We start from the raw sequence: 26,544 nt of genomic DNA, 5'->3' as shown, positions 1-26,544 counted from the left end.
AAGAAAAAAAAATAAAATATAAATATATATATATATATATATATATATATATATATATATATATATATATATATATATATATATATATATATATATATAAAAAGATTGATGTTGACTTTTAACCGGTACATATCAAAAGCATGGGTTTTCTTCTCGCATGGATGTCTAATTTAAAGAAGATCTTTCACCTTTGCTGGAGGCTGTCGTAAGGTAGTGATAGTGCACTATGGGTTGCTGCTGCTGCAGATGGGCTGGCACACGAAACACCTTCCACCAAGAGTATAAAAGGGGCCAAGACATTAACGCCCATCTGTGCCACATGATACTCCAAGATCAAAGAGAGGCAGGCATCCATACAAATTAACTTATACAGCCATATTGTTCTTATGCACTCTAGGAAAAATTGCACTGAACCACTCTTATCAACAGGAGCTTACGGTATGCGACCATGAACATTTAGGATTGCGACATTCTTGCAAAAAACAGAAATACATATATTGGTTTGGTGCTTACCGTATATTATACTGTACATATAGTTGTACGTATTATATGTATACAGTACTCACCAACCTTTCTGAAACAGAGGTGCCAGTACTTTTTTTGTTTACCAATTAATAATTAATGTTAAAGGCTACCAGTTTGATCAAACATTTGCTTGTTATGATAAATAAATAAATAAAGTGATCTGTGAAGACACTGATCATGTTAATGAGCGCACACGGCGACCAACGGAAACGTTACTGTGATGAATGGTAAATATTTCATTGCACTGAACCACTCTTATCAACAGGAGCTTACGGTATGCGACCATGAACATTTAGGATTGTGACATTCTTGCAAAAAACAGAAATACATATATTGGTTTGGTGCTTACCGTATATTATACTGTACATATAGTTGTACGTATTATATGTATACAGTACTCACCAACCTTTCTGAAACAGAGGTGCCAGTACTTTTTTTGTTTACCAATTAATAATTAATGTTAAAGGCTACCAGTTTGATCAAACATTTGCTTGTTATGATAAATAAATAAATAAAGTGATCTGTGAAGACACTGATCATGTTAATGAGCGCACACGGCGACCAACGGAAACGTTACTGTGATGAATGGTAAATATTTCATCTCTAATGAGAACTTGACCCTGAAATGTAGACATAACATGGATTTTGTTTATGAGCATCAACTTTCACATGCAACTGGTTTTGACCCCCCAAAAAATCTGACATAGCGCTTTTTTTTTTTTCAGTTCAAGTTTATTTTTCAGTGGAGTCCTATCCACATCTACATTGTAGTAATAGAAAAGCCTGCGTAACAAAGAAAAACAACGGCTCCAAACGGAGGACTGGGCACTAGGGTGCATCAATTATTATTTTTTTTTTATATGGCTGGGAACATAAAAGAGTTCCAATCTAGAAATTACAAATCCAAAATATTTCTCCAATATATGATGGTTTAGGGGTGCCACCATATATTATTAGTAAATTGTGGTCAATGGGTGCCAAAGCGATGCGAGGTAAAACAAATGTCTGCTTCTCAAGAAACTGAAGTGACCTTCATTGTTTCAGCTGGGTATGTTTGGTCTTATTGCATTTTATCATCATGTCTGTTGTGTTTTTTTTTTTACTTTTGCAAAATAATTACATTTGAAGTAACACTAAGGAACTTTTTGGTAATGTTGATTATGGGGGCGTCATATGGACAAAAGTGGTCATGTTATTTTAAATTTGCAAAAGTTTGTGTGCTTTGTGGCACCCCTAAATTTCAATATATTTCCTCAAAATTTTGTTGGAACAAAATGCAATGCCAGCCAAATTCAGATTTTCAAATAAAGAAATCCCATTTCAATTTGATGCACCCTACTGGACATTTGATCGGTGTCAGACAACGGTATAAAAAATACAAACAAAATTGATGAAAACAAAACCATTTCAAAAAAATGGAATGATTGAATATATAGAAAAACAACAGTACAAACTGAGACTCCCCCAACATAGTTAGCTTCTTTTTTTTTTTCGGGAGGGGAGGGGGGCAAACTTTTTATTCCGTGTCATCACTGCGCTCTTCTTTCAACATTCGACGTTTCCCAATTCCCACGGGCACGTCCTGGTCCTGCATTCCATTCTCCTTTTTTCTGCAGTTAAGAAAAAAGGAGAATGAATCGACAAAAAATATTTATAAGACGTGCTTACTGTGACATTGGTTGAATTGAGTTCACTGCTACCATGCAGTGCTCGTAAAATGTTGCTCTCGGGATTCCCTAAATGCCTCCAAATTTTTGAACAATCGGACAAAATCTTAAGAACAAGTTTTTTCACTAAAGGAGCACTTGAAAGCCAAAATGGCTGACTTATTCTCCTCCAAAAGTATTGGAACGGCAAGATGTGCTAAATAATTGAGGACAGAGCACCTTATGTTTGACCCCGCCCACTTTTAAAGTGAGCAAAAGTATTGGAACACGTGACTGTTCAGATTGATTGCTTAAACACTAGATTATCTTTGTATTTCACCTGTGAAAATTGCATTTCCAGAAACTATGGGAGAAAAGCAAACCATTTTCTAGCAGAGAGAAGAGTGAACAATCGATCAGCACAAACGTTGGGCTGACTTGTTTTAACACTTTCGGATGCAAGTAACATGAAATAAAAGTTGAAATTCTGAACTTCTTTCATTCATGTTTTGATCTGAAAGAAACCCAACCGCAACAACAAAACGAGTTGTCCTTGCCGTTCCAATACGGAGGGGACTGTATTTGGTCGTTCAGGTACCAAATTACAGGTTGCCTTAAAACTGGCTTTAAGGCAGAAAATAAAAAAATTAAAGAATGCCCAAAAATGGCCACTTTGAATCAAAATGGCTGACAGTTTTTGTGAGACTATTTTTGTGTGGTTCCATGTATGTATATATGCCTACTGTAGCTTAACTGACTGAAACTGGCTTTGGGGATCAAATTTACAAAAAAAAAAAAAAGTTCCAAGGACCCCAAGAACTGGCCAAAATGAGCCTATGATGACTTGGCTTAATGACTTCCTTCTTTCACTCATAATCGACAAATTACAGATGGGCAAAATTAATAAAAAATATTTCACTTTAAAAGCCACATGGTTCACTGCTTGTTAACTTCTTACCCTTTTTTCTGCTGCCCATGCAGGGTTTCATAGAACTGCTTAAATGCATCATAAACGGCACGTCCTCGAATCTGCAGGAAAAATCGGACGTTTTAAAATGATGAAATAATGACGTTGAAATTTCAGCTCTGTGCGTGGTGACTTACTGGCAAATAATAAATGTCATCGTCGTCTCCCTCCACGCTGGAGGTGGGATTGGGCCTCTTAGCGGGGGCGCTTGTCGCTGCTGGGGTGCTCTCTGTGGACACGAGGGGGGGAAATTTTGAAATGCAGGGGGGGGGGGGAAGGCCCCTAGAAGCCATTTTGAACACTTACTTCGTTTTTTGGTTTGCTTGGTGCCATTTTCGGTCTGCGTGTGGTTCTCCTCTTCGGTTTTGCGATCCCGGCCGGGACATGCGCAAATGCGCACCTCGAAACATCTTCGGCCCAAAATCACTCCACTGGGAAGGACAGCGGATGATAAGAATGGCAGTAATGAATGGGAAAATGCAAGAGTAGGGCGGGGGGAGGGGGGGGGGTAATGGTTCAACACAATCCAAGCACAAAAAACCTACTCAGGGGTCTCCAGAGTTAGAATGGTCTGAATGGCCCGGCGGTTCATACCCCCCATGCAGGAGCTGTTGCACATGAAACTCAGTAGGATGGTTGTCATCTCAGAGCCCAACTAAGAAACAGAGAATATTTGTGGGGTTTTTGTTGTCATGGGGGACGGCGGGGGAAACATCGTTAAACAACTCTTTCCTACTGTTGGCAGATTGTTCAATGGTGAATTTATTTCCATACTTGTCGTAAAGTTACTGTTCACTCCGACAAAGGTGACAGTTTAACTTGGGGAGGGAGTTATTTGTGGCGTACCTGGGGGGGCTCGTAGGGAACGGTCACGCTCTGCCTCTTGGTGTTCACGTCCTCGAAATACTGCACCCTCTGGCTGCCCTCCATTCGGATCAGATGCTGGCTGTTCTCTGTGGCTAGATGTCAACATATTACAATACAATTTCAGATTTTTTTTCCCCCCACACAATTCGGTGTTCCGTCCCCACGTGGTCCGTTAGTTTTACAAATGATTAAATAACATAAAATATAGTTTTACAAATGATTAAATAAATAATATAGTTTTACAAATGATCAAATATAAAATAGTTTTGCAAATTAGGATTAAATAATATAAAATATAGTTTTACAAATGATTAAATATAATATAGTTTTACAAATGATTAAATTTAAAATAGTTTTACAAATGGTTAAATATAAAATAGTTTTAAAAATGATTAGATAATAATAGTTTTACACAATGTAAAATATGGTTTTACAAATAATTTAATATAAAATAGTTTTACAAAAAATTATATAAAATAAAGTTTTAACAACTAATTAAATAATATAGTTTTACACAGATAATATAAAGTGTGGTTTTACAAATAATATAATATAAAATTATTTTACAAATAAAATGAAATATAGTTTTACAAATGATTTAATATAAAATGTATTTTTACAAATTATTAAATAATATAAATTTTGTTTTTACAAATTATTAAATATAAAATGGTGTTTCACAAATAATTTTATATAAAATATTGTTTTACAAATAAATAATATAAGTTTGACAAATGATTAAATATAAAATATAGTTTGACAAATGATTAAATAATGTAATAAATAAATAAATGTAAAAAATATATTGAAGGCAAATCTCTTAACTCAGACACTTAAACTGTATGAAAAATGTACTCGGCGGGAGCCTTGCAGCATTATGTCTCAACAAGATTAAATGTTAACAATGTAACAAGAAAAAAATCCTGGATAGACGATGGGCCTGTTTTGTTAAAAATTTATGTTTTGGTGTAGTATGAAGCCCATGTAGGTTAGTTTCCATGCAGATCAAATTTCCTCCGAATAGAATAGACTATAGTAGGGTTTTTTTTCCACCCATGGCTCTTAACACACTCATTTTTAAAACTTGATTTATAATTATTATTGATTTACAATTTACCACAAATTAATTTAACATTATACATGGATAAAAACAAATGTGTATTCATTTTGCAATTTAAGAATAAAATGTCTCCATTAATACATGGGCTCTTGCTCCCAGCCGTCCCTTCTACCATGTCGACTTACCATCCTGGTTCTGGTGATGAGGGCATCGACGAACCACCTCGGCCACGTGCTCAGTTTTCTTGTAGACCGCCATGGCTCTGAAGATGGCTCCCGCCGGCGGCTCTTTGCTAACCAGAACTTCCACGGGGGTGGTTTTAGCCAGCTGGCAGTAGAGTTTATTCAGCGTCACTGAAAACTGACAGGAAACACACTTTTTTTCTTTTACCTCGCCAAAGTCCATTTTAACCCTTTGCGTGCTGCGCAAAGGCAGTGAGGGAACATGTCCCGTCATGTTCAGCTCTTGCCATCAAGTCACAGACGGGGAGATAGAAGTGGGAGGTAACTTTAGGGGCCAGATCAGCCTAACTTGACAAAAAAAGAGCCAACCAGAGCACACTATGGCTTGCATCACAAGTGACCCCATTGGCTTACATTGGGGGGGAAAGGAGAAATGATGCAACTTCATAAGAATGAATGAGAATCAATGGCTCAGTGAGAGAGAAACAAAAACGCGGTTTGGAATATAAAAATTGAGGTAAGATTTTTCATTTTATAAAGTGTATTTGGTAATATGTTTCACATACTTGCCTGTTGAATGTTAGCATTCAAAACCATCCGGAGCTAGGGAGGTGCGGATTGCGCTCCTCGGCAGCAACCTTTTGTCTCAGGCCGCTGCCACATAGACAGTGGAAGCTTCAAAGTCGAATGCCATTCGAATAAAAAGCAGTAAAATACATATTAAATGCTGTAAATATTTGTAAAAATATTTTAGACAATTTAGGAGTTTTAATTTTGAATAGTATATTTTTTTAAGCATATGAGGATGGTTAAGTTCAGAACATTCAGGGTCCAAAAGTTTGGGATTTTTCTTCAGTCTCTTTATGGGGAGAGTTTTTTGAACTCTTACATTATTAAAATACATTTTCAAAAATCATAATATCTGTTTTGCATATAGTTCTTAACTTCTTTTTAGGGAAAATGAATATAGTCAATGTAATTTATTTTAATTCTAATGATTTTTTAAATAACCAAAACATATTTTGTCCTGCTAGTTATTACACACAAAGCCACAAAATGGTCATGTAGCAAAATAAATTTAAAAAGAGAGAGAGAAAAAAAAAAAAGTAAAATAAGCAAATGAGATCATGACAACTTTTATTGTGCAGATCCCATTAGTCAAAATCAAAACTCAGCCATTTTGTGCAAACAAGCAAATACCATGGCTGTACTTTTAATCTTAGAGGTTTACGCTTGGGACTTACAGTCGATGTTACCGACTTCGCTGTTCCAGACTTTTGGAAGCGTAGCAAGAAGTCGTATTCCCCGGGATGGTCTTTGGTGACCGGCACGGTGGAGGCCGGTGGGGGCACGCCTTCGCTGGTGAGCGCCTCCACCGACATGTTGAAGAAATTCACATCGAATTGGGATGGCGAGCCATTGAGCTTCATGAGAGGGTTAGAAAAAGAAAAAAGAAAAGACATGAGTTTTGCAGACAAGGGAAAAGCAGATCGAGCACCGTTACCTGGGTCAAATCGGGCAGGTCATTATTCTCAGGGACGGATGGAGTCATGCTAAGGGTAGAAAGCAAAATGCAAGCGTCCGTTTTCACATTCTCAAATGTTACCTTGGAGAATAAAAAAAAAGGAACTTACTAAGCTTGCCACATATCACTGAAGGACTCCTGGCTATTCAGGAAGCCCTGGCTCAGAGACAAGTCATTCAGGCTGGGCTCCATCCTTAATATCAAGAGAATGAGGAAGATGGCATGGAAACATTAGTTCAAAAGATTATCCTATAATGATGTATATTTATATTTCTAATATACTGTAAAAGCCTGTTTTCAGTATAATTACACAGGGTTTCAATGTGTGTGTGTGGGTGTGGGGGGGCGCGAACGGCTAGCGCCAAATTCTAACCCTATAAAGCACTGGGGGAAACTCTGAACAGTATACATACACATCCTTTTGCGTGTTATTGTGTTTTAATGCAGTTCAATGCTACTTTTTTTCTTTTCTTTTTTTTTACATGTTATGTTATTAGAGTCTGGGAGAGATTACATAAACCCTCCCCTCCATCGCAAGTGCCAGGTTTTTGTTTTTTGCAGTTTAGTCTCATTTTGAATGGCAGCACATTTTGACAAAATTTCACAAAAAAAAAGCTCAGCTTCACCCAGTTTTTTTTTTTTGGGTGGAAGATTACTGAATGTCAGTTTGCTTCAATCCTGCTTTTTAAACCAAGAAAAAGTGACAACCATGGGTTGATTTTATAATTGACATCTCTGGGGACAGGGTTGGGTAATTAAGGTCCTGAAAGTAAAAAAAACAAAAAAAAAACTGACAGATTGGTTTCGGCCACAGGTGCTTCTACTCAACCAGCAGGTAAATGAGCTCGTCTCCACCTGTTGAGTAGAAGCACCTGTGGCTAAAGTCAAACAATTTCAGTTTATTTATTGTGTGTGGGTGGGGTATTTACTTTAATTATAGAGGGATGGTACATTATATGGTAAGTGTAATTAATATGTGATACAACTTGTGTTTAAAGAGCTTAAAAATAATAATTAAAAAAATTAAAACAAGTGCTATAAATGCTATAAAACCTGCTTAGGGTGTTTTGAATACCCTGTTGTCTATAAACTATAAAGATAACTTGTGTATTTCGTGGAAGATGATGCTCCGGGGTTGTTTTTGTTTTGTTTTGTATTGTATTGGGGGTGGGGGGTTATTTGTTCGTCCAGCCAAAACAATACAGCTAAACGATATGGAAATGAATCGTATTTGTGTTGGCAAAAAAAAAAAAACTCGTCGCTCTTGCTCGGCTATCAGGCCAGTTCAAGGTGATGTTTATTTGTCATTCCGATCAAATCATTACCATGCTTGCAACGAAAATGATTATTGAGGGCCCAGTAGCAGCCAGCCAGACATAAATACCCAAATAGTTCGATGAAAAAACTCTCACTCAATCACTGTATGCGCCGAGCTGCATTGCACCATTCATTCGATCGCTTGTTTCCGGCTTTTAAATTAATTTCTGTGCATTACATCACCGTATTATCGAGCAGAAGAACGAACGCGAAAAAAGCATTAGCATAGCTGGCTAACTAGCACTGCCATTCAGGTTATGGCTACATGCTCGACATGCTTTCCGCTCCAAGTCGCTGTAGTTCATGTTAAAAATTAAAAAAAAATTAAACATGACGTGTGACACACGTACCTGATATGGTCAGGTTACCACTGAGGTGCAAAACGAGTCACTTTCCCTGTTAGATGCTTCGATTGGAAAACAAATGCTCAAATGTTTCCAACAGAGCAGACGCTGTGCAGGCAGACTTGTTTTGGGGATTCCCACCACAGGAAAGGGGTGGGGCTAACTCCCTCGTGACCTTTATCCCATGAAATGATTGGTTGTGAACCATCTCTCTTTTCAGGGAATTGTATTTCTTCTGATAAATCATTGGTTAGTTAATAGTATTACAATTAAAATTATAGTTAATTATCTTATAAGGAAAATTAAAAAAAAAATAAGTTTTTGATAGTGTATATATTTGGTTCTATATTATACATGTGAATGTTGTTTTTCCTGATTATTATCAAAATCCATGATGCTTTCTAAAATCTGTACCCAAATTCAAAATAGTCACATGTGATAAATAATAACACTGAAATATTGCAAGTGTAACATGGCAGTGTTTACAAAAGTAAATATTTTCTAGTGTGTTAAGGGCTCATCTTTTCCTCATCTCATATCGACAGAAGAGCGATGTGAGAGAAGAATGGTTCAGGGGTGTCAAATTTATATTAGCTCAGAGGCCACATGGAGGAATATATATCATCAAGTGGGCTGGATTAGTAAAAGCATGGTACATAATTTTAAAACGATTGCCGCCAATTACACGCAGATTTTTGCTATTTGTTGGCCAGCCCTAAAATACGGGGTTCAACTGTAATTATATTGTTCCAAAAAAAAACACAAATGCAAATGTAACGCGGCAACACTTTTCCTGTATGAGTTCCGAACGTGTTATAGCTACCTGTTTTGCATATATATTGTTCCCAGAATGCATTGTGTGGCACAGTTAATGAAGTTATAAGGACGTTAATCTTTGTTGAATTTTTGTCGTATTTAACATGTTTATGTCGGTCTATGATTTAATTTTAATTTTATTTATTTAAACAAACCATACCTTTAGGTTATGAGTAAAATAATGACATCCAGGGCAATTCCGTGTGCAAGTTCCATTGCACATCTGAGGATTGCTTATGAAATTATGAATTTATATGTTTTGATTGTGGCCGGTGGATTAATTGGTCTGACATTACTAATATTTATTTTACTTTACAAAATGATCTCGCGGGCCTGGTCCGGCCTTAATTGTTAATTGAATATAAACCCAGTAGGGCTCTGAGGTCTGCAGACTCGAGTCAGTTAAAAGCAAAAATGGTGACGCAGCATTTAGCTGTTATGCTGCACACAAGTGGAATATGTTGCCAAAAGTGTTCAGTTAGCCCCAATTGTAAATGCTTTTAAATTCAGATCAAAAAACTATGCCCCCCTTCCAATTACCTATAAAGTACTTAAACATTTAAAACACATAAAAATACTTACCTGAGATTTAATGTCTGCATTCTTAAAACATAAAAAAATAGATCTCTGTGAATGAACATGAGCTTTAAAGCATTTGTGTAATAATTTTTCCAAAGTTGTGCTCTTTTAGCTTTGAATCAGTCTTGTGTATGAAATGTGCTATATGCTGCCTCGTCCTGCCTTACCTTGAGCCTTCTACTGAGTGCCTGTGTAGTTAGGAGTACATTGCTGCCATAATAGTCACATGAACTCACTGACACAGTGAACATGATGTTGCTTGAACAATTATCTCTCCTTAGCAATGACAACAACACTATCCTTGTTTATTTGTATAAGTTCTTACTAAATTCCTGTTTGAACATTTTTGTACTCCAACCTGTTTACACAGATTACGTGCAACATTCGCGGCGGCGCCACAATCAATTATTCAGCGCTTGATTTAGCATTAGTAGTGTTTGTAATGACATTGGCATCTACTTGCATCGCAATCACATTTCATGCCTCCTCTCTGCAGGCTTCCTTGTTAACTGGGAGCGAGCCGAGCAGCAACCAGCGCTATCTGCTCAGCCTTGTGATACGCACTTATCTTCCGCACTTTCATTTTATGAACAAGAAAATTGCCTTTAAAAATGCCTGGTGCCTTATTACTTTTGAGCCAATTAATTTCATGACAAGTAATTCCTTTTACGACACAGCCAGGAGAAACAAAATAATCTGGAGGAATAACTGACAAGGAGGGACAAGCACACCCCGGAAGAATTTTAAGAGACTTGAATGCAAGAAAATTATTTCCGAGTGCATAAATAAAACCTTTTTTTTGCTTTATAGTTTGAACAAAAATTGAAGTTTAGAGGAGAGTAGTTTGATGACAGCCTGCCCTGAAAGTGTCCAACATAATCAAGAAATAGGCCACTTGCATCTATGTTCTTTGAATTAATAGGGACAGAGCGACCTACATTCTCCCCTGTATCTCTTATTAGAGGTGCCGGTTACATACTCAAACACTGTTAATGTAAGGATTCTTCTCGTTAGCTGTCAAATTTATGATCAAGTCTGATTTTGATAGGATGCCATCCTTTCACTTGTGCTTTCAAACTTGTGCGGAAGTATTTCAAAACAGAAGTGACACATTTAGACAGCTGCTGAGATGAGATATGAGATGCTGTTAAGCAGCAGTGGCTCTGATAGGCCGACTTGTCCCACTCTTGAGTCTTCACCTTAAAAATGCATGAAATCAGTCTATTTGAATAGCAGATTGCGTAATAAGAAGCCAGCAACACACACTATTAAAACAATGGCTCTTATTTGAATGAGTCATCAGGGAGTTGACTTGAATGTGGCTCTAAAGCAAGAGATGCCTTTATGAATATGAGATCATTTAAATAGATGCAAAGCAAAACTTGGCCCACTGACCAGCGTCACGCCGACACGGCCGCCAAGCGCACAGCGACGGCGTATGGCGCTCAGCTTGGCGTCTGGGCACTCGCCACAGGAGATGCGAAAGGAGTTGAACTCTGCTGCTGCTTTACACCCATTTTGGCCCGCTACAGCGCAATGCCAACAAATAATGCATTGACAGTCTTGCATGGCGTTTGTTTGTCAGAAAATGTTCTATTACAAGGTCATGTTTTTATTTATTTTGATGGGTTACATCAAAAATGAAATGCGTAGCACATATAACGAAAAATTTTGTATGTCCTCATACATTGCTCTATAGGCAACCCAAAAAGAACAAACTAACCTTTAGGTTAGTCTTTTCTCTTCCCGTATCAGTTTTTGTTTGTAATTGTACATGCAATTTTAAAGGGATATTTGACTCATTGAGCCGCTTTCAGCAGTGAAAAGTTAATTTTGCCCAGAGTTTGACAATATTGTTCATATACAATTAATAAACAAAAAAATAAAAAAAATTCTACTTGCTATCGACTGAAGATGACCTCACCTGTGCTGAGAAAGTAGGTAATGACCAATCATGGCTCAGGCCCAGTCCAGACGGAAGCAAAGCCGTCTTCGTTCCTCAAACAAATCTTGTACACACAGAAGCATTTGAAGACTTGCGTGTGTCCAAAAGAAGACGCTGAGGACGTTTAACGGCTGTAATGTATACGCCAAATCTGAAGTGGCGCTGTGGCGCAGCCACAGGGAGTTAACGGAAGGCGTAGAAGAAGAATCAGCGAAGAAGGCGAACACTTTATTTTCTAACTTTATCGCAATCTACAGAACAAACATGGCTTTGCATGTATCAAAACAACATGAAAAAGACGAACACAGGAGAAGTGACAATGGCGGGTGATTCAAGTACAACATCGCTTGTTGAACGTGGGAATAAAGAAGCAAATATTTTGCTGCATAAGCAAGCTAAAGAGGCTACGCAAAACTACTACGACACGGCTATCCGCCATTGTTGACTGACGATTTGAATTGGCGCATACGTCATCAATCTGCGACAATGCGTCGTCATCGAGCTGCGCCTATTACGTCATCACTGTCATTACTGCTGAAAATAGCTCAATGAGTCAAGTATCCCTTTAAGTGATATTTTAAAATAACTGAGTAATGATCTTGCTGTAGCAGATTCACCTTTTCACATTCCTCAGTCATACAAATTTATTAAGAAGTGAACCAGAGTAGAGTTAAATTTCAAAATTGTGTACTTTATTATTATTGATTTTGATGATGCATTGTTGATCCCTGATGTGGTGGCGCATGTAGTACAAGTACTTGAGTAGTCACCAATACTAAAACATACAGCGACATAACCTACCTGTAATTTTTGAGAAAGACCTATAAATCTCAATAATTTTCCTTAAAATTGCTTGTAATTAATGGCACATTTACTATTCCTCTAACTTTTAGTTACTGATCGTAAAACGGCCAGCTGGCACCAACCTCAAGCCTTAATTCAACCTATCGATACTTGCGACAGTGGCCAAAGGAACTAGAAATGACAAATTATAAGAACAGAAAGTTGTCACTAATGTAATGATATTTCAAGGAAAACCGATATATTGTGATAAATGTATATTTGTGTTTGGGGAAAGAAAGAGTGAGTCACAGTCAGGCAAGGCACTTTATTCATAAGGCACATTTCATATACAAGGTAACTCAATATACCTAAAAGTGCAACATATACAAGCATTACAGACATAAAAGATAGCTCACTCAAATGACTAAAAGAACATACAGTGTAATAAAAAGATACTTAAAAATGTTATTAAAAAAAAACTATAAAATACCTTAAGACCGTGCAGCATAACGTCTAAATGCTGTCTCACCATGTTTGCTTTGAACTGTGGGCTCCTCTAATCAACTTGAGTCTGCAGACCTCAGAGTCCTACTGGATTTATATTCCATATAAATAAGTTACAGTATATATACGTATGTGGAAGTAGACCCATCAAAGTTAGAACTTTTTTGTCTCTCACATAATTTTTGACATTACTAAGGACTCAAATGTGCATGCGTTTTTGTGCATTTTCCCTAACTTTATTCATGTGCTTCACCAACAGCAGTGGCAATGCATTTCAGCTCTGTATGGAATTGCAATATGTATCCTCCTTAGTTGAATTTATTTCTGCGTAAACAATCTGAATGTGAGCAGCAGCAGTGCATGTCTCAAATGGGGAGCCACAAATTGATGGTATCACTGACTTACCTTCAAGTAAATTAATTTTAAATCAAAATAAAATCAATCTCATCTTCAGCCGACTATAAAAGACGGATTGAAATGAGGGGGGAAAAAAAAGGTTCAGAGGATTGTAGTGGAGTGTCTAATGCTCCACTTTCTCTGTTGATTATTACCTCTTTTCACCTCAGAAGACTCCTCCTCCCAATCATAATCTTTCCTACAGAAAGATTACTTTGCCGTTCTTATTCTGGCTTCTAAATTTTTGCCTTGTACCTTCATCTGTGACACCCCGGCAGATGAGATGAAGGATAGTAGTTTCATCGAGACAAGTTACCAGCAGCCGTCTGTTGCCATGACTAACGCCGGCCCTATTTTAGTCCCATTTTAAACCATTACTATGGAGGACCAAAACTGCTAAAATTAAACATAAATAAATGACTAAAGAAATAAATAAATGCGAAAATAAAAACGGATATAAAAAAATGTAGTTCAAAAATTTAATACAAAAAATAAATATAAATGGAACTAAAAACAATTTTATTTATATATATATATATATATATATATATATATATATATATATATATATATATATATATAAATAATAAAGTTGGTTTTATTTCCATTTATGTTTATTTATTATTTATTTATTTAGTCATTTATTTATTTTAAATTTTGGCAGGCTTGGTCCTCCATACATCCCAAAAGGGGACCAAACAACAACGGAACTATCAGCATAAATGGAATGTACACTTATTAAGGTTGATTTTTAAGGCAACCTAGAAGGAAACAAACTTGAGGGGATCAAACATGGCTGCAAAGGACAAAAAAATTGCTAGATGAAGTAAATTGCACTTGAAATCTTTTTGGCAGTTTCCACAAGCAAAGTTTCTTCAAGGACTTCACTTGCAGCCAAGACACGTACAGTAAAGTAAGTTAATGCGGATTAAGATCGGCGCACACTCCATACTGGAATGTTCCAAAAGGCTGAGAGTGATAATGTAGCGCTGGAGAGGACTCTGCGCTAACACTGATAAATGTTTTCACCAGCCGGTCCGCCATTAGTGTCAGAGCAAGTTACAGCCACAAGAGCAGACAAACAGGAAATGGAGAGAGAATGGCTGTAAATAATTGATAAGGCTGACCCTGTGTGATTCATATTCGGTGGCGGAGGATCAAAGTGCGAGCCTGCCACTTTGACATTGAGCCCGAGTGCAGGAGTCAAAGCCATTACCTTCGCCGGCAATGCTTCTTGTGTTTGAATTAAAAATGCAGTAATTCTTGCCCCTCAAATCTGAGCTAACACTCGCTGGCACTCCGGGGCACTGACATTATTGCCGCTAGAAGGTTACCTAACAGTAGCACTAAGTAAAGCCAAGTGGAAGCCATTTTGTTCCCGTCCACTTGATGAAGTTCTCGGCGCTCTCAGGTGTGAAATATAGCTTGTGCTGGATCCCTCGCTTCTTTTAGGGGCGATCAATATTTTACAGGCAGCAGAACCTGTGTGCCCGCTGTCTTCACATCAAATCTCGCAGCTCTGCAGACAATTAGGAGTGTGCGAATGAATGCATGGAAATGCATCATCGTTAATGAGAGAAGTGCTTATTTTATTAGTGCACATGACAGCCTGACGTAAAGCCATGTTTGCTCCTATTAATCACTTTTGCTGGAGCATGTTTTTGTTTAATAAGAATGTATTTTAAATCACTGTCGTGACACACTGACATTGCTTAGCTGTCTTTGATACATATGTGGCAAGCTAGGTTATTTTAGGTAACGAAAAAACTAAAACTAAAACAAACAAAAAAACTATTTCATTAATGAAATAATTAAAAAAAAAAAGTTTTTAAAAAAACAAAAAATAACATATATGGGGTGTGCATCTCTCCACAAAAGACGATTTGATATGGTTTTCGATATGTAGGGTGCAAAATGATTCAACAGTTAAATTTGAAAGTGGAATGATTTGATTCGGACTCAGAGTGGGGTTAAGATTCAATTGGATATGGTACGGCCCATTTTGAGAAGGTATGACTTTTTGTTGTCATTTTACGTATCTCTCCAATAAAAGACGATTTGATATGCATCTCAATATATTTCAAATTGGTCCAATTTGATTTGGTTCGAGTCAATGCACTCGCAACTTTCAGACAAAAAAAACAAAACATTTTTTCTAAACAAATCAGTTTTTGTTTCACCCCTAACATATATAATACCGGTATATAGGTAGGTAGTCGGTAGAGCGCAATGTGTGGTTGATAGATGCTAATCCCAGTGATATGCTGGAAATTAAATAATTTTCCATAACTACCTTGACATTATGACCTTTTTCAGGGTAAATATTGAATATTATAGCACAGCAAGTTGTACTAAAAGGTTTTAAAACAGTCAAAATGATCTGCTCCTGAAAATCTAATGGTTAACTTTTGTATGATTTGCTACCATTCTTTTCAAAACCACTCGATAAAGTCCATTTTATTTGCCTTTGAATAAATCCTTCAATGCACGTCATATTCATCATTTAATATTGCTGCTTTTCTTGGGTTATTTGATCAATTTTACGTGGACGCTGCAATTGAAAATATTTTCATAGCTCGATGCCTCCCCAAGGTTCTTATACTAACTTTTTTCGCTGTTGTATTTGAAATCTCCTTGAACACAAACAATCGCTCAATGTTAAGGAGGTTTTCACTTTTGTCACTTTAGTTTTTATAAATTCAAGGATGTAGTTAATACGTTCGGCACTGTGTAAAGGGCAAGCACACGCAGCACACTACCCTTTGTGCAAATATCTGCCATGCGTGCGCATGACCAAATCACTGTGCAGTCTATGAGTTCCCGCTGTCAATTAGTGAAGATGAATAGCTTTAGCACTGTGAAGGCCAGGTCCATCAATCTAACTGTGCCGCACTTTGTCCAGTCTATTGATTTGACTTCCACTGCCTGCGTTATCCGGTTATGACGGCCCCTGACCACACAAGCTTACTTGGGAGGTTCTGTCAGATGAAATGTTGGATATGTAACCCAAACTCCCACCCCGGGGACGTTTGAATGTTCACATTCTTGATATCGCATCTTCCTTCCTGCCACCAGAGACCTCATATAGATCCACTGGAGTCATCCCGCTACAACTCGTACCAGATTTCAATCAAGGTTTGATTGCAATGCAATACCTTTTTTGTGGGGGGGGAGGACAAACTCCCACTTTAATAACATGCTTTTGACCTTAAAGTCTATCAATGCATCGTCTCCTTGAGGATATCCGACACATACACTCTAAAAACAGTTGGATCAAATGTAACTGAAATTGGGTCAAGAATAGACCAACCCAACTTTTTTAGTTATTTAACCCAAAATGTTGGGTCAAATAAAATAATAGCCCACAAAACAACCCCTAAATTCGATGTTTTGTGGGACAGTCATTTGACCAAACTTTTTTAGGTATTTAGCCCATAAAGTTGGGTCAAATAAATAACCCACAAATCAACCCTTAGGGTTGGGTTATTCATTTGGCCCAACATTTTAGGTAAATTGAATAACATAATTGAATTGGGTAAAAAAAAATTAAACAACACAACTTTTTGAGGTATTTAGCCCCATATGTTGGGTCATATTAAATTAATAACCTTGAAATCAACCCAATTTTGGGGTTGTTTTGCGGGTTATTCATTTAACCTTGGATTGGTTACCCAATAGAATTGGGTAAAAATTAACCAACCCAACTTTTTTAGGAATTTCGTCCCAAATGTTGAGTCATATTAAATTAATAACCAAGACACCAACCCAATTTTGGGGTTGTTTTGCAGGTTATTCATTTAACCTTCGATTGGTTTGTGGATTATTCATTTGAACCAACCTGTTTGGGTTGATTAAATAACCTACAAAGTTGGGTCCGTCCCTTTTTGACCCAATTTGGGTTAATTTTGACCCAACTGTTTTTAGAGAGTAGTGATAATTTCTTCTTGGTGTTTTCATCTTTTCACCTCCACAAAAAACAGTTGCGTATCAGGGTGTGCGGCTTTGCAAAAGGACCATTCAGCCAGCCGGGGATGGAGTCCATTGTGCGCAGCTCATCTCTGTGCAGTGGCTGTCTGCTAAAAGCTGAGATAGCTGTCTGAAGGATCGGCCAGCGCTGCTTTAACTGATCCGCTCTTTCTCACTCCGCCCGCGGCACTCCATGTGTCGGAGGCATTGATCGCCATTGAATTGGATTGCGCCGGGCCTGATTACTGATGACAGTGTGTGTCGGGTCACGTGGGACCACAGAGGCTTCTTGTGCCAACAAGTCAGAGCCAGCTCAAAGCAGTCGGATGGAGGATTTACTCCCTGGAATTACATGTGTCAGTGTTTGTTACGCTGAATATAACAGGCTCATACAAACACTAGTCAAAATATTAGACACACTTCACATACTGTACAATATAAACAATCAGTCATTATTGCTCATAGCAAAAAGTTTGTTCTGTTTTGTCCTTGCCATATGTTGTGTACGGCTTGAATTGCGGCCATCATCTTTTCCACTAAAGGGAAGTAGGGAACAAAAGCCTTTGCTCTGGAGACAATGAAGTGCCGGCCCACCGTAGTAGTGACGGGCCAATAAAAAGCATAATTGGATCTGTCAATCAAACATTGGTGCAGTGTGGGAGGGCAGAGGTGTGGGAGTGGGCCTGACCACGGAGTAAGAGGGAAGGACAGAAGGAACTCTGCACAACAGCACATATTTCCTTCTGTCCAGAGGGGGAACTTAGTAATGTCTACAATGGAATGGATTGCTAATTGTACTTTTGCTGAAAAACAGTTTATAGTCCAAAAAATAAAAGATCCAACTTTATCATCTTGGTAAATTATTGCACTTTATAGACACCGTATGTCGTCTCAAGTGCTTCACCAAGCCTCATACTCACTTTTCTTAATCAGAGTGTACCAAGACTGTATGGTGCTGACTCATCCATGTCAACCTACAAAAAGATTTTCATTTTTAGTTGAAATGAACTTACTTTAACCTCCAGGATATCCCACCGTTCACTGGCCAATGTTGGTGAAGTTTTAAATGTGATGTCAATTTATGTTGTGTCTACTGTACTAGCTAGCGCTAAGCTAGCCTGGGAGGGTTTGTTTCTCTGCTTCAGCGTCCAAGTTTGTTTGACGGTGTCAGAGGCCAACAGCGAAGTAATGACGAAGGCATTGATGCACTGTAAATTTGACTCTATTTAGAGTGGGACCAAATAGACTCAGTTTTAGAGTAGGCTAGTATTTACACTTAGTAGAGATTAAAATACAGAATTGAAAAAAATAAAAGTCACTTAAGGGTTGAGGAGCGAACTCACGACCTTCAGTTTGGGAGACTGCCACACTACCACCTGAGCTATGCCCCTCCTACTGTTTGCTTATCTCCAAGAGACCAAAAATGATATTTGGGCCTATACAGTAAAACTATTTGGTTCCTCTAGAGTTAGGAAGATTCCAGCTGACACGAGCGATTTACTAACACAGCGGTTCTCAACCCCTATCCAACCTGTTTTCCATGTCTCCCACAGCCAACACAGCTGACAATAGTTATCAGGCTTCATGCAGAGCTTGCTGATTAGCTGATCGTTTGAAACACCTGTGTTGGCTGAGAGTGCCATGGAAAACAGGCTGTATAGGGGTACTCGAGGACCGCGGTTGAGAACCACTGGATTAACACATAGCAGAAGCTGCGTGGCTTAGGGAGTAGATCGGCTGTCTACCAAGCTGAAGGTCATGAGTTTGTTCCTCAACCCTTGAGTCACTTTTATTATATATATATTTTTCAATTCTTTATTTTACTCTCTTCCAAGTGTAAATATTACTCTAAAACTGAGTCTATTTGTTCCCACTCTAAATAGAGTCAAATTTACTCTATTTTTTATTCAAATTTAATTTAAATTTTAAAAAGTGAACTTGTTGGGAACAAAGACACATCGAGCAGATCTCATATTAATGGCTTCCCGTTCCAACAATGTTTTGAAGGACAATTTAGACCGCCAATTGAGATACTCGATAAAAACATGGTGTTCATCCACAGAAAGAACAAGGAGAATCCATTATGTTACGTCAAAATAAAGTGGATAATGTAGTTAGCGTCCACGACAACAGTAACTACTTTTCACATTGCATTTGCATTTAAGTGTGCAATCTCACTTTAAGCACATTCTGCTTTTATTGTGCGCATGTGTCTGTTGCTGTAGTTATAACAACTGCTCAAATTTAAGAACCCATTTGCAATCTCATTGACGGAGACTTTTAAGTGCACCCACCACTTTTGAGCCTTTTTCTGCCATTTACCATTTGTGTTCTTATGTCCTTTCTGACATTCTTTTTCAGAGGAGAGAAGCTCAGTCGTGCCTTGCATTAGAGGTGTGAGAACACTGTAATGGCGTGCCACCCTCCCCCTTCATAGCAGTCTTGAGATTTTAATTACAAATGAAGTATTAAATACACTGCAGGTGCGTTGACTACCTTTGCAGTTTGAAGACTTTAAAGAAATTAGGAAAATACAGTGATTGCATCCTGTATTTTCCTAGCTTCTTCGTTTATCTGTGCTTTAAATAACAGCACCTGTGCCTAAAAATAAACTTTTAAATGGACTCACAGGTCCCTTAAAACACTTTTCAGCCTGTTTGCCCTTCAGAATTTCTGTCTCCAAAAACGGGTGCCTTGTACAAAAATAGACGCTTCCAAGAGCTTTAGTGCTCTAGTAAAGCTGTAAAACACATTTAAGTAGTGATCTGTGTTTTTGAACTACTGTATGTCGAATGATGAACTTCATTTATTATTGTGTGCTACAGTTCCCCTTTACTAGCAGATGGTTTTAGTATCATATTAGACAATGATATAAGAGGAGGTAAAGCCTAATGGACTCTAATGGTTAAATATATTGAAAGTTGGCCTTATTAAATGCTCTTGTAATACCAAAGAGCATTCAACGTTAAATAGAGGTCGGCGGGTTTAAGTGTTCTGTCATTTTAAATTGTGACAAGTACCTTTTAGTACAGCTTAATATGGTCAGGGTCTGCTTGGCGACTGTTAGCCGGTCGGAAACGGCGTCCCTGCGGATCAGTTAAACGTGTGTCTGCCCCTTTTTGCAAGCCTTTGTAATGTCTATTTTGTCATGAGAAACAGTCCCTTAGCTTCTGACTTCTACAAGGTGGCAATTAAACAAAGATTCCCTGCAGGGGATTAGAACAAATGGCACAGAAAGCAGGTTGTTCCCTCTCGTACATATTTTTCTTGTCTTCTATTTTTCTTGTCACATACCAGAATATGCAAGGCAGCGCAATAAAAACACACTTGACAGCCCAAGAAATTGAAGTAGTTGAAGGTAGTAAGAGGCAGACAAAGATTTGCTTGAGTGTTCATACAGTTTGTAAGGAACATAGACTTATGCAATCACTGTGCTAGGTAACAGCCTATTTTTTTTTATCACTTAACGGTCCTATAATGAAGAAGGTAGTGCTGATTAGTGCCTTTTTGTTATTCATCTGATATATTAGTTACACTGTAGCAAAGACATTGCTACTGCCTACTGTAACTATCCGCAGTGTGGCACTGCACCACAGGGTGGCGCCTCCTTAATTTTTTGTGCCTAAGCAGCACTTTTTCGGTTTGGCCATCAATGTTTTTGACGCTGGGGATGTTTAAGCTTACCATGACGCGTGGTAGCGCCGAGATGCCCACTGTTTTTGTTTCCTTTTACTAAAATAAGCCTGTGGACTTCCCGTTGCTCTCCAGTCCATGGCTGATCAGCCACCGCACATTACATAACCCAATATGAGAGACTTTCAGACAATATTTTAGGCCCCTATAGTAGATTGAGGGCTCTTTTTTCATGTCTGCCGCAAATCAGGTGTGATGCGCACAACAAATCTGCGCAGAGGCGTGTTCGACCGGGTGTTGGCATTTTCACATTTGGCTGGTGTAGCAACAGACAACATAAGCGGTACTCTCATAAAATGAGCTGGCAATAACTGCCGGTGACTTTATCGTGTCTTCAGACTTCCCACCCTTAATCATTGTAGTGATAGTAAATAATGATGATAAAAATTTGTTAAATGAATTCATTTCAACAATGATTCAGAGGGTTACGACCGTAATTCTGCATTCCCCATCTGTGTAAATAGAACAGTGTCAATAACAGGACTACTGTTATGGTCATTAGAAGCCTGTGTAACCTCAAAATAATTTTGAGTTTTATTTTGAGTGCAATTATTACAAATAATTTAGGCCTAGCCATTTTAGGACTATCTAAGACTTTATGTCACATATATAAAAAAAGTATTAAGTGCAATGCTGAGTAAATGGTTTATTGATTTTTTGCTCACTTTCCTCTTTCTGTGTCTTCTTCAGGAGCAAGGGAAAGTAGGCGTGACCTTCAACATTGGGACGGTGGACATCAGTGTTAAGGAGTTGACAACAGCGGTAAATGATGGCAAATACCATTTGGTTCGATTCACCAGGAATGGCGGAAATGCGACCTTACAAGTGGACAACTGGCCGATCAATGAGCACTTTCCTTCAGGTATGCTCGACTTTAATTTATGGTCATTTCTTCATGGCTTAGTGGAGGTTTATTCATTTTAGATTACTGGACACCACCTATTTAAATAATTGGTATCAATATGTGGCTAAAAATGGTTTGTGGCCCAGGACTACCCTTGTAAAATGTAATTAGCAGGTTTTATTCCACAGTATCTCTCTAATAGCCTTGCCAGGGCAACATATAACCGGATGATTTGAGGAATAGGACTTGAAGACGTGTTTCGATTGGGAGCGCGCAAGAAGATAGCAGCAGACGTTCGATGTGGCCTTTTGGCCAGATAAAGCTGAAGTAGCACGACCACAGAGTACAAACCATCAAATAGCGCACACTCAGTCCAAAGGGCTCTGGCATTCCTATGATGAGGAACTTTGATGTTCTTCTCCAATTGCTGGATGTGAATGAAAGTAGAAATGAGGACATTTTGAATGTATTCTAAACAAACCATCAAATTGAGTTGCGGTAAAAGTGTGATGAGCTCACAAACACAAACAAGTCCTTGTTGATTCTGTGCAGTTTTTTTTGGTCTTGAGAAATGACGAGATGTGCCACAATATTTTGTTCCAAAAATGGATGCCCTGAAGAACCAAGCAATCAAGTTGTTTTTGTACTGATTTGCAGCCAATTATTAAAGACATGCTCCGACATTTGGGATGATGACACATGCCTCTGACCCGGGATTTTTGTACTGTATAGTAAATGTGTAATCAAGGATAAAATCATTGTCTTCTTCTTTTTACGAGGCATTAGTCATAGCATCCCAGTGGGAAGACACCCAAGCAGCAGTTGAGGCCAGAAGAAGTTGGGATGGAAAAAATGAATGTAATCAGAGACAGTCAATGAAAATGCAATCCTTTTATTTGGACCGTTTTCTGAACCTTCACCAAAATATGAGCACTACTACGACTACTAACAAACAGTAATGAAAGCACGACCTTCTTTGTTGAGGCCAATATGTACATCTCAAATGAGGTGTTGAACAAGCTGCAGCAGAATTTAATTAGAGAGTGAGTGCTCAGCAATTTAGGTTTAGTTTTTTACTCAGACAAAAAGACTGAGATTTTAAAAAAAATGCTGAAAAAATCCCAAAGAGAAATGAAAGTGTAACCTTTTTACTTCTCTGGCTGTAATCTTAACATGCCTTCAGCATTTTCCCAGTTGCATGCCATCACCACCAACTGGGCCCCATCCTCCCTTGGCGTGACCTGGCACACGGTTTGTAGTTTGGCTCAGTGCCATGCAGGTGATGTTAATCTCTTCTGTCGCTCGCTTTCTTTTGCCATTGGCTGTCCTTCGCTTTTCTTCCACCATACAAAGATAGAATGCTTTAGTGACTGTTTCTTAGGTACAATTATGCAGCACGGGATTCCTCTTCCAGGGTGCGTTGTATTCAATTGGTTGTAAAATAGGGGTTGAACTGACTAGTCGACTAGATCACGTTTTTTAAACGGACTCATCCGTTATCCTTGTGCTTCCTCTGTGTCGGGACTAATCTGTCCAGGATTGGGTCTAACTGGATATGTCATCGATGGCCTCATGGCCAATATTCACACTTCTGACACCATTTGTTATAGAACTCAACTTTATATGATTTTAATTTTTATAGATCACTTTAAAACAGCTACTGCTGCATACAAAGTGCTGTACATGGAGGAAAAATTCACCACACTCTAAAAACAGTTGGGTCAAAAGTAACCCAATTATGGATAAAAAAATGGACCCATCCACTTTATGGGTCAATTTTACCCACATTTTCTGTGTTTTATACAAAATTACCAATTTTTGGACCCAAAGTGGGGTGAATTTAACCCAAGTAGGGGATCTGACCCAACTTTATGGGTTGTTATATACAGAATGATCCCTTTTTTTGGGGGGGTGCAAAACCCAGAAAGTCGGCACAAATTGACCTGACCCAAGTAGGGGAACTGACCCAACTTTGTTGCTTGTTTTATACACCATGACCTATTTTTTTCTCCAAAGTTGGTTCAAATTGACCCAAGTGAGGATCTGCCCCAAATTTTTGGGTTGTTTTATACAAAATAACTCGATTTTTGACTCAATGTTGGGTAAAATTAACTCGAGAATAGGATCTGACCCAATATTCTGTGTTGTTTTATACAAAATGAACTTTATTATTATTATTATTGTTGTACAAATCAACTCAGAAAGTTGGGTCAAATTTACACAAGTAGAGGATCTGACACAACTTTCTGGGTTGTTTTATAGACAATAACCCAATGTTTTACCCAAAAGTGGGTCAAACTGACTCAAGTAGACGATCTGACCCAATTTTCTGGGTTGCTTAATGCAAAATGACCCAAGTTTTGACTCAAAGTTGGGTCAAATTGACCCAAGTAGAGGGTCTGCCCATTTCTAACCCATAATTGGGTTATTTTTGACTCAACTGTTTTTAGAGCCCAGGGTCAGCAGACACAATAAAAACAGGCAGAGGCCCCAGAATTGAACCCTGTGGAACACCATTCCACAGTGGGACAGTGCGGGACTCAGGGCAACCAAGTTTAACACAAAAACACTCAAGAGCACTATCGTCCTGGATTTGAACCGGGGTCCATAACGTTGACAAACAGCACATTGGCAGCAAAGGTTTTTGTTAGAAACCAGAGTGTAAAACAATAATAAAAATAAAAAAACAAGGCTCCTATTCCATTCAGCTGGAGACGGGCCCACGTTCCTTAGTTCTACTTAACAGCCATAATTTGTCAGAGCCATTTGACCCCCACCACCTTCTAAATTATCTCAAAGTGGCCTCTGCATCAATGCGCTGTGGTTGTTTTCCAACCCCCTCAATATTCTGTTAAATGCCCACTCAGAGAGGCTGATGAATGTTTGCCAGCTGGACTTCACATAGAAAAAGCATCTATCGTTTAAGCTTTCAAATCAGCCGAGTGCCCAAATTGTTATTATTCCCATTTTGTCTCCACCTGAATGCATTGTAATTTATTTATTTTTTTTGGCAAAGGTTCTTTGCGGAACAGTCAGTGATAGTAATTACGCAGCCAGTGATTGATCCTTTTCTCCCCTTTATCCCGCATCTCATGAGCAATTACATGTTGTAGCGTCATCGACTGATTCCTCACATTCTGCGTTTAGCGTGAAGGCAGCAGGCGCCGCGGGGCGCTGGGGATACTCGATAAACAGTTACCAGATCGGGCCTGCGTGCTCTCTCTGGCTGGAAATAGACGACAGAGGTGTTGGTTTATTTGCTTGTTAATTGGACATCTCACCAAAATGTGTTTAAAGTGGATTCATCAGAAAAGCTCAGATAAGATGTGTAAGGTTTTTGAACACAAATAAATGAACACATCTGCTGTGACAATGATAGGTGAGAGCCGTTAAGACGTCGGTCAGGTTAAATATTGGACGCAAACAGCTGTGAGATGCTAATGCTGTGAAATATATGATGCTTATGAGTGAGGAAAAGTCATACATAAAGACAGAAGAGGCCTTGTTTTCTCTCATTTTCTTTCACGCTCTCTGCTCTCTTCCTTCATTGGGTTTGAAAGTCTCTGGAGTTGGAGTTTTTGAGGACAATTCCAAAATGACTAAAATAATTGGAGACTGTTGTGTAATACCCACAAAAAAAAAAGTTACACTTACCAGGGGCACTAATGGAAATGAATCATATTTGTTCAGAGTAATTGCATCCCTGCACAGGCATGAGCGGATCAAGTAGGTATAGATGGTGTTGACAGTTTAATAAGGAGTTCATGGTATAGTTCCCATTTTAAATAGCATTGGTTAGGATTTGCTACAATTGATTTATTATACTGTATCTGAATTCATGCTAAACATTTTAGACCTAGCGCTCTATTTTTGTGACCGGCTCACATCCTGTGCGGTGCGTGGCCCAACTTTGCTCGAAGGTGGGTTAGACCCAATGTTGGTACTTAAGCGAGTGAGAGCGGACGGCGAGAGGTAGATGTGGGCCACTGTGGGAGGGGTCACAGCCGAGTTCATGGTTAATTAATTTGACAATTCCATTTAAATGTGGTTCACTAGTCACACATTAGATCTTGGGATGTTGGGAGTACATCACATTAAAGTGGGCACTTGGAGACCGTGCCCCAAAACTGATTGTTCGTTTAACCCCACCACCCATACTTGTTCCACCCAATGAATAAAAAAAAAAAAAAAAAGTTTGATATCTGGTGTTCAGACATTTGCACCTTAAAAACGTGCTTTATAATTTCACTGAAATGATTAAACACGTTAGCGTTCAGCATCAGATGACCAAGTTAGCCCAGTGGTTAGAGCAAGTACTTGCCACCACGGAGTACCTGGGTTCAAATCCCGCGTGGACCACATTTGAGTACATTCGATGGTTCAATGCCAACTGACTATCATATCAGGAAATGGTTATAATTTCACTGAAATGATGAAATGCATGTCATCTTTTAGCATCAGATGACCCTTTTCAAAATAAATACGCCATTAGCCATGATTTCAAACAAGTCAAGTTAGCTCAATGGTTAGGGCAGTTGCCTTCCACCACGGAGTACCTGGGTTTAAACCCTGCTTGGACCACATT

The 26,544-nt window shown here is 38.4% G+C and overlaps 2 protein-coding genes across 28 annotated transcripts in view; one reads left to right on the top strand and one right to left on the bottom strand.

The window, feature by feature from the left end:
* The window catches only part of nrxn3b (neurexin 3b), a 275,664-nt gene that overhangs the window by 213,829 nt on the left and 35,291 nt on the right, over positions 1-26,544 (top strand). For all 27 annotated transcript variants that reach the window (XR_013289416.1, XR_013289415.1, XM_077552596.1 and 24 more), the window contains one exon: positions 21,806-21,977. Coding sequence is in view for 25 of the 27 variants with exons in the window: in XM_077552596.1 (XP_077408722.1) it covers positions 21,806-21,977 (172 nt within the window). In the remaining 2 variants the exon portion in view is untranslated. The remainder of the gene's footprint in view (positions 1-21,805; positions 21,978-26,544) is intronic.
* Positions 1,371-8,593, bottom strand: tp53 (tumor protein p53). The gene is made up of 11 exons (XM_077552601.1): positions 8,440-8,593; positions 6,882-6,965; positions 6,752-6,800; positions 6,492-6,671; positions 5,251-5,425; positions 3,985-4,097; positions 3,684-3,793; positions 3,445-3,569; positions 3,276-3,367; positions 3,130-3,200; positions 1,371-2,135 (listed from the first exon to the last, which is right to left on the bottom strand). Exons 2-11 carry the CDS (start codon positions 6,962-6,964, stop codon positions 2,042-2,044), a joined length of 1,092 nt encoding a protein of 363 aa, XP_077408727.1. The 5' UTR covers position 6,965; positions 8,440-8,593; the 3' UTR covers positions 1,371-2,041.

The sequence above is a fragment of the Vanacampus margaritifer genome, chromosome 19 (genome assembly GCF_051991255.1).
Source record: "Vanacampus margaritifer isolate UIUO_Vmar chromosome 19, RoL_Vmar_1.0, whole genome shotgun sequence".
Lineage (NCBI taxonomy): Eukaryota > Metazoa > Chordata > Actinopteri > Syngnathiformes > Syngnathidae > Vanacampus > Vanacampus margaritifer.
The sequence above is the reverse complement of the archived record's forward strand: the minus strand, read 5'-3'. Positions and strand labels throughout refer to the sequence as shown.

Coding starts and splice junctions, on each gene's coding strand:
- tp53 (XM_077552601.1), bottom strand. CDS start 6,964: ATGGAGCCCAGCCTGAATGACTTGTCTCTGAGCCAGGGCTTCCTGAAT. Junction 3,570..3,683: donor CTAACTCTGGAGACCCCTGA/GTAGGTTTTTTG, acceptor TGTCCTTCCCAG/TGGAGTGATTTTGGGCCGAA. Junction 2,136..3,129: donor CATGGGCAGCAGAAAAAAGG/GTAAGAAGTTAA, acceptor TCTTAACTGCAG/AAAAAAGGAGAATGGAATGC.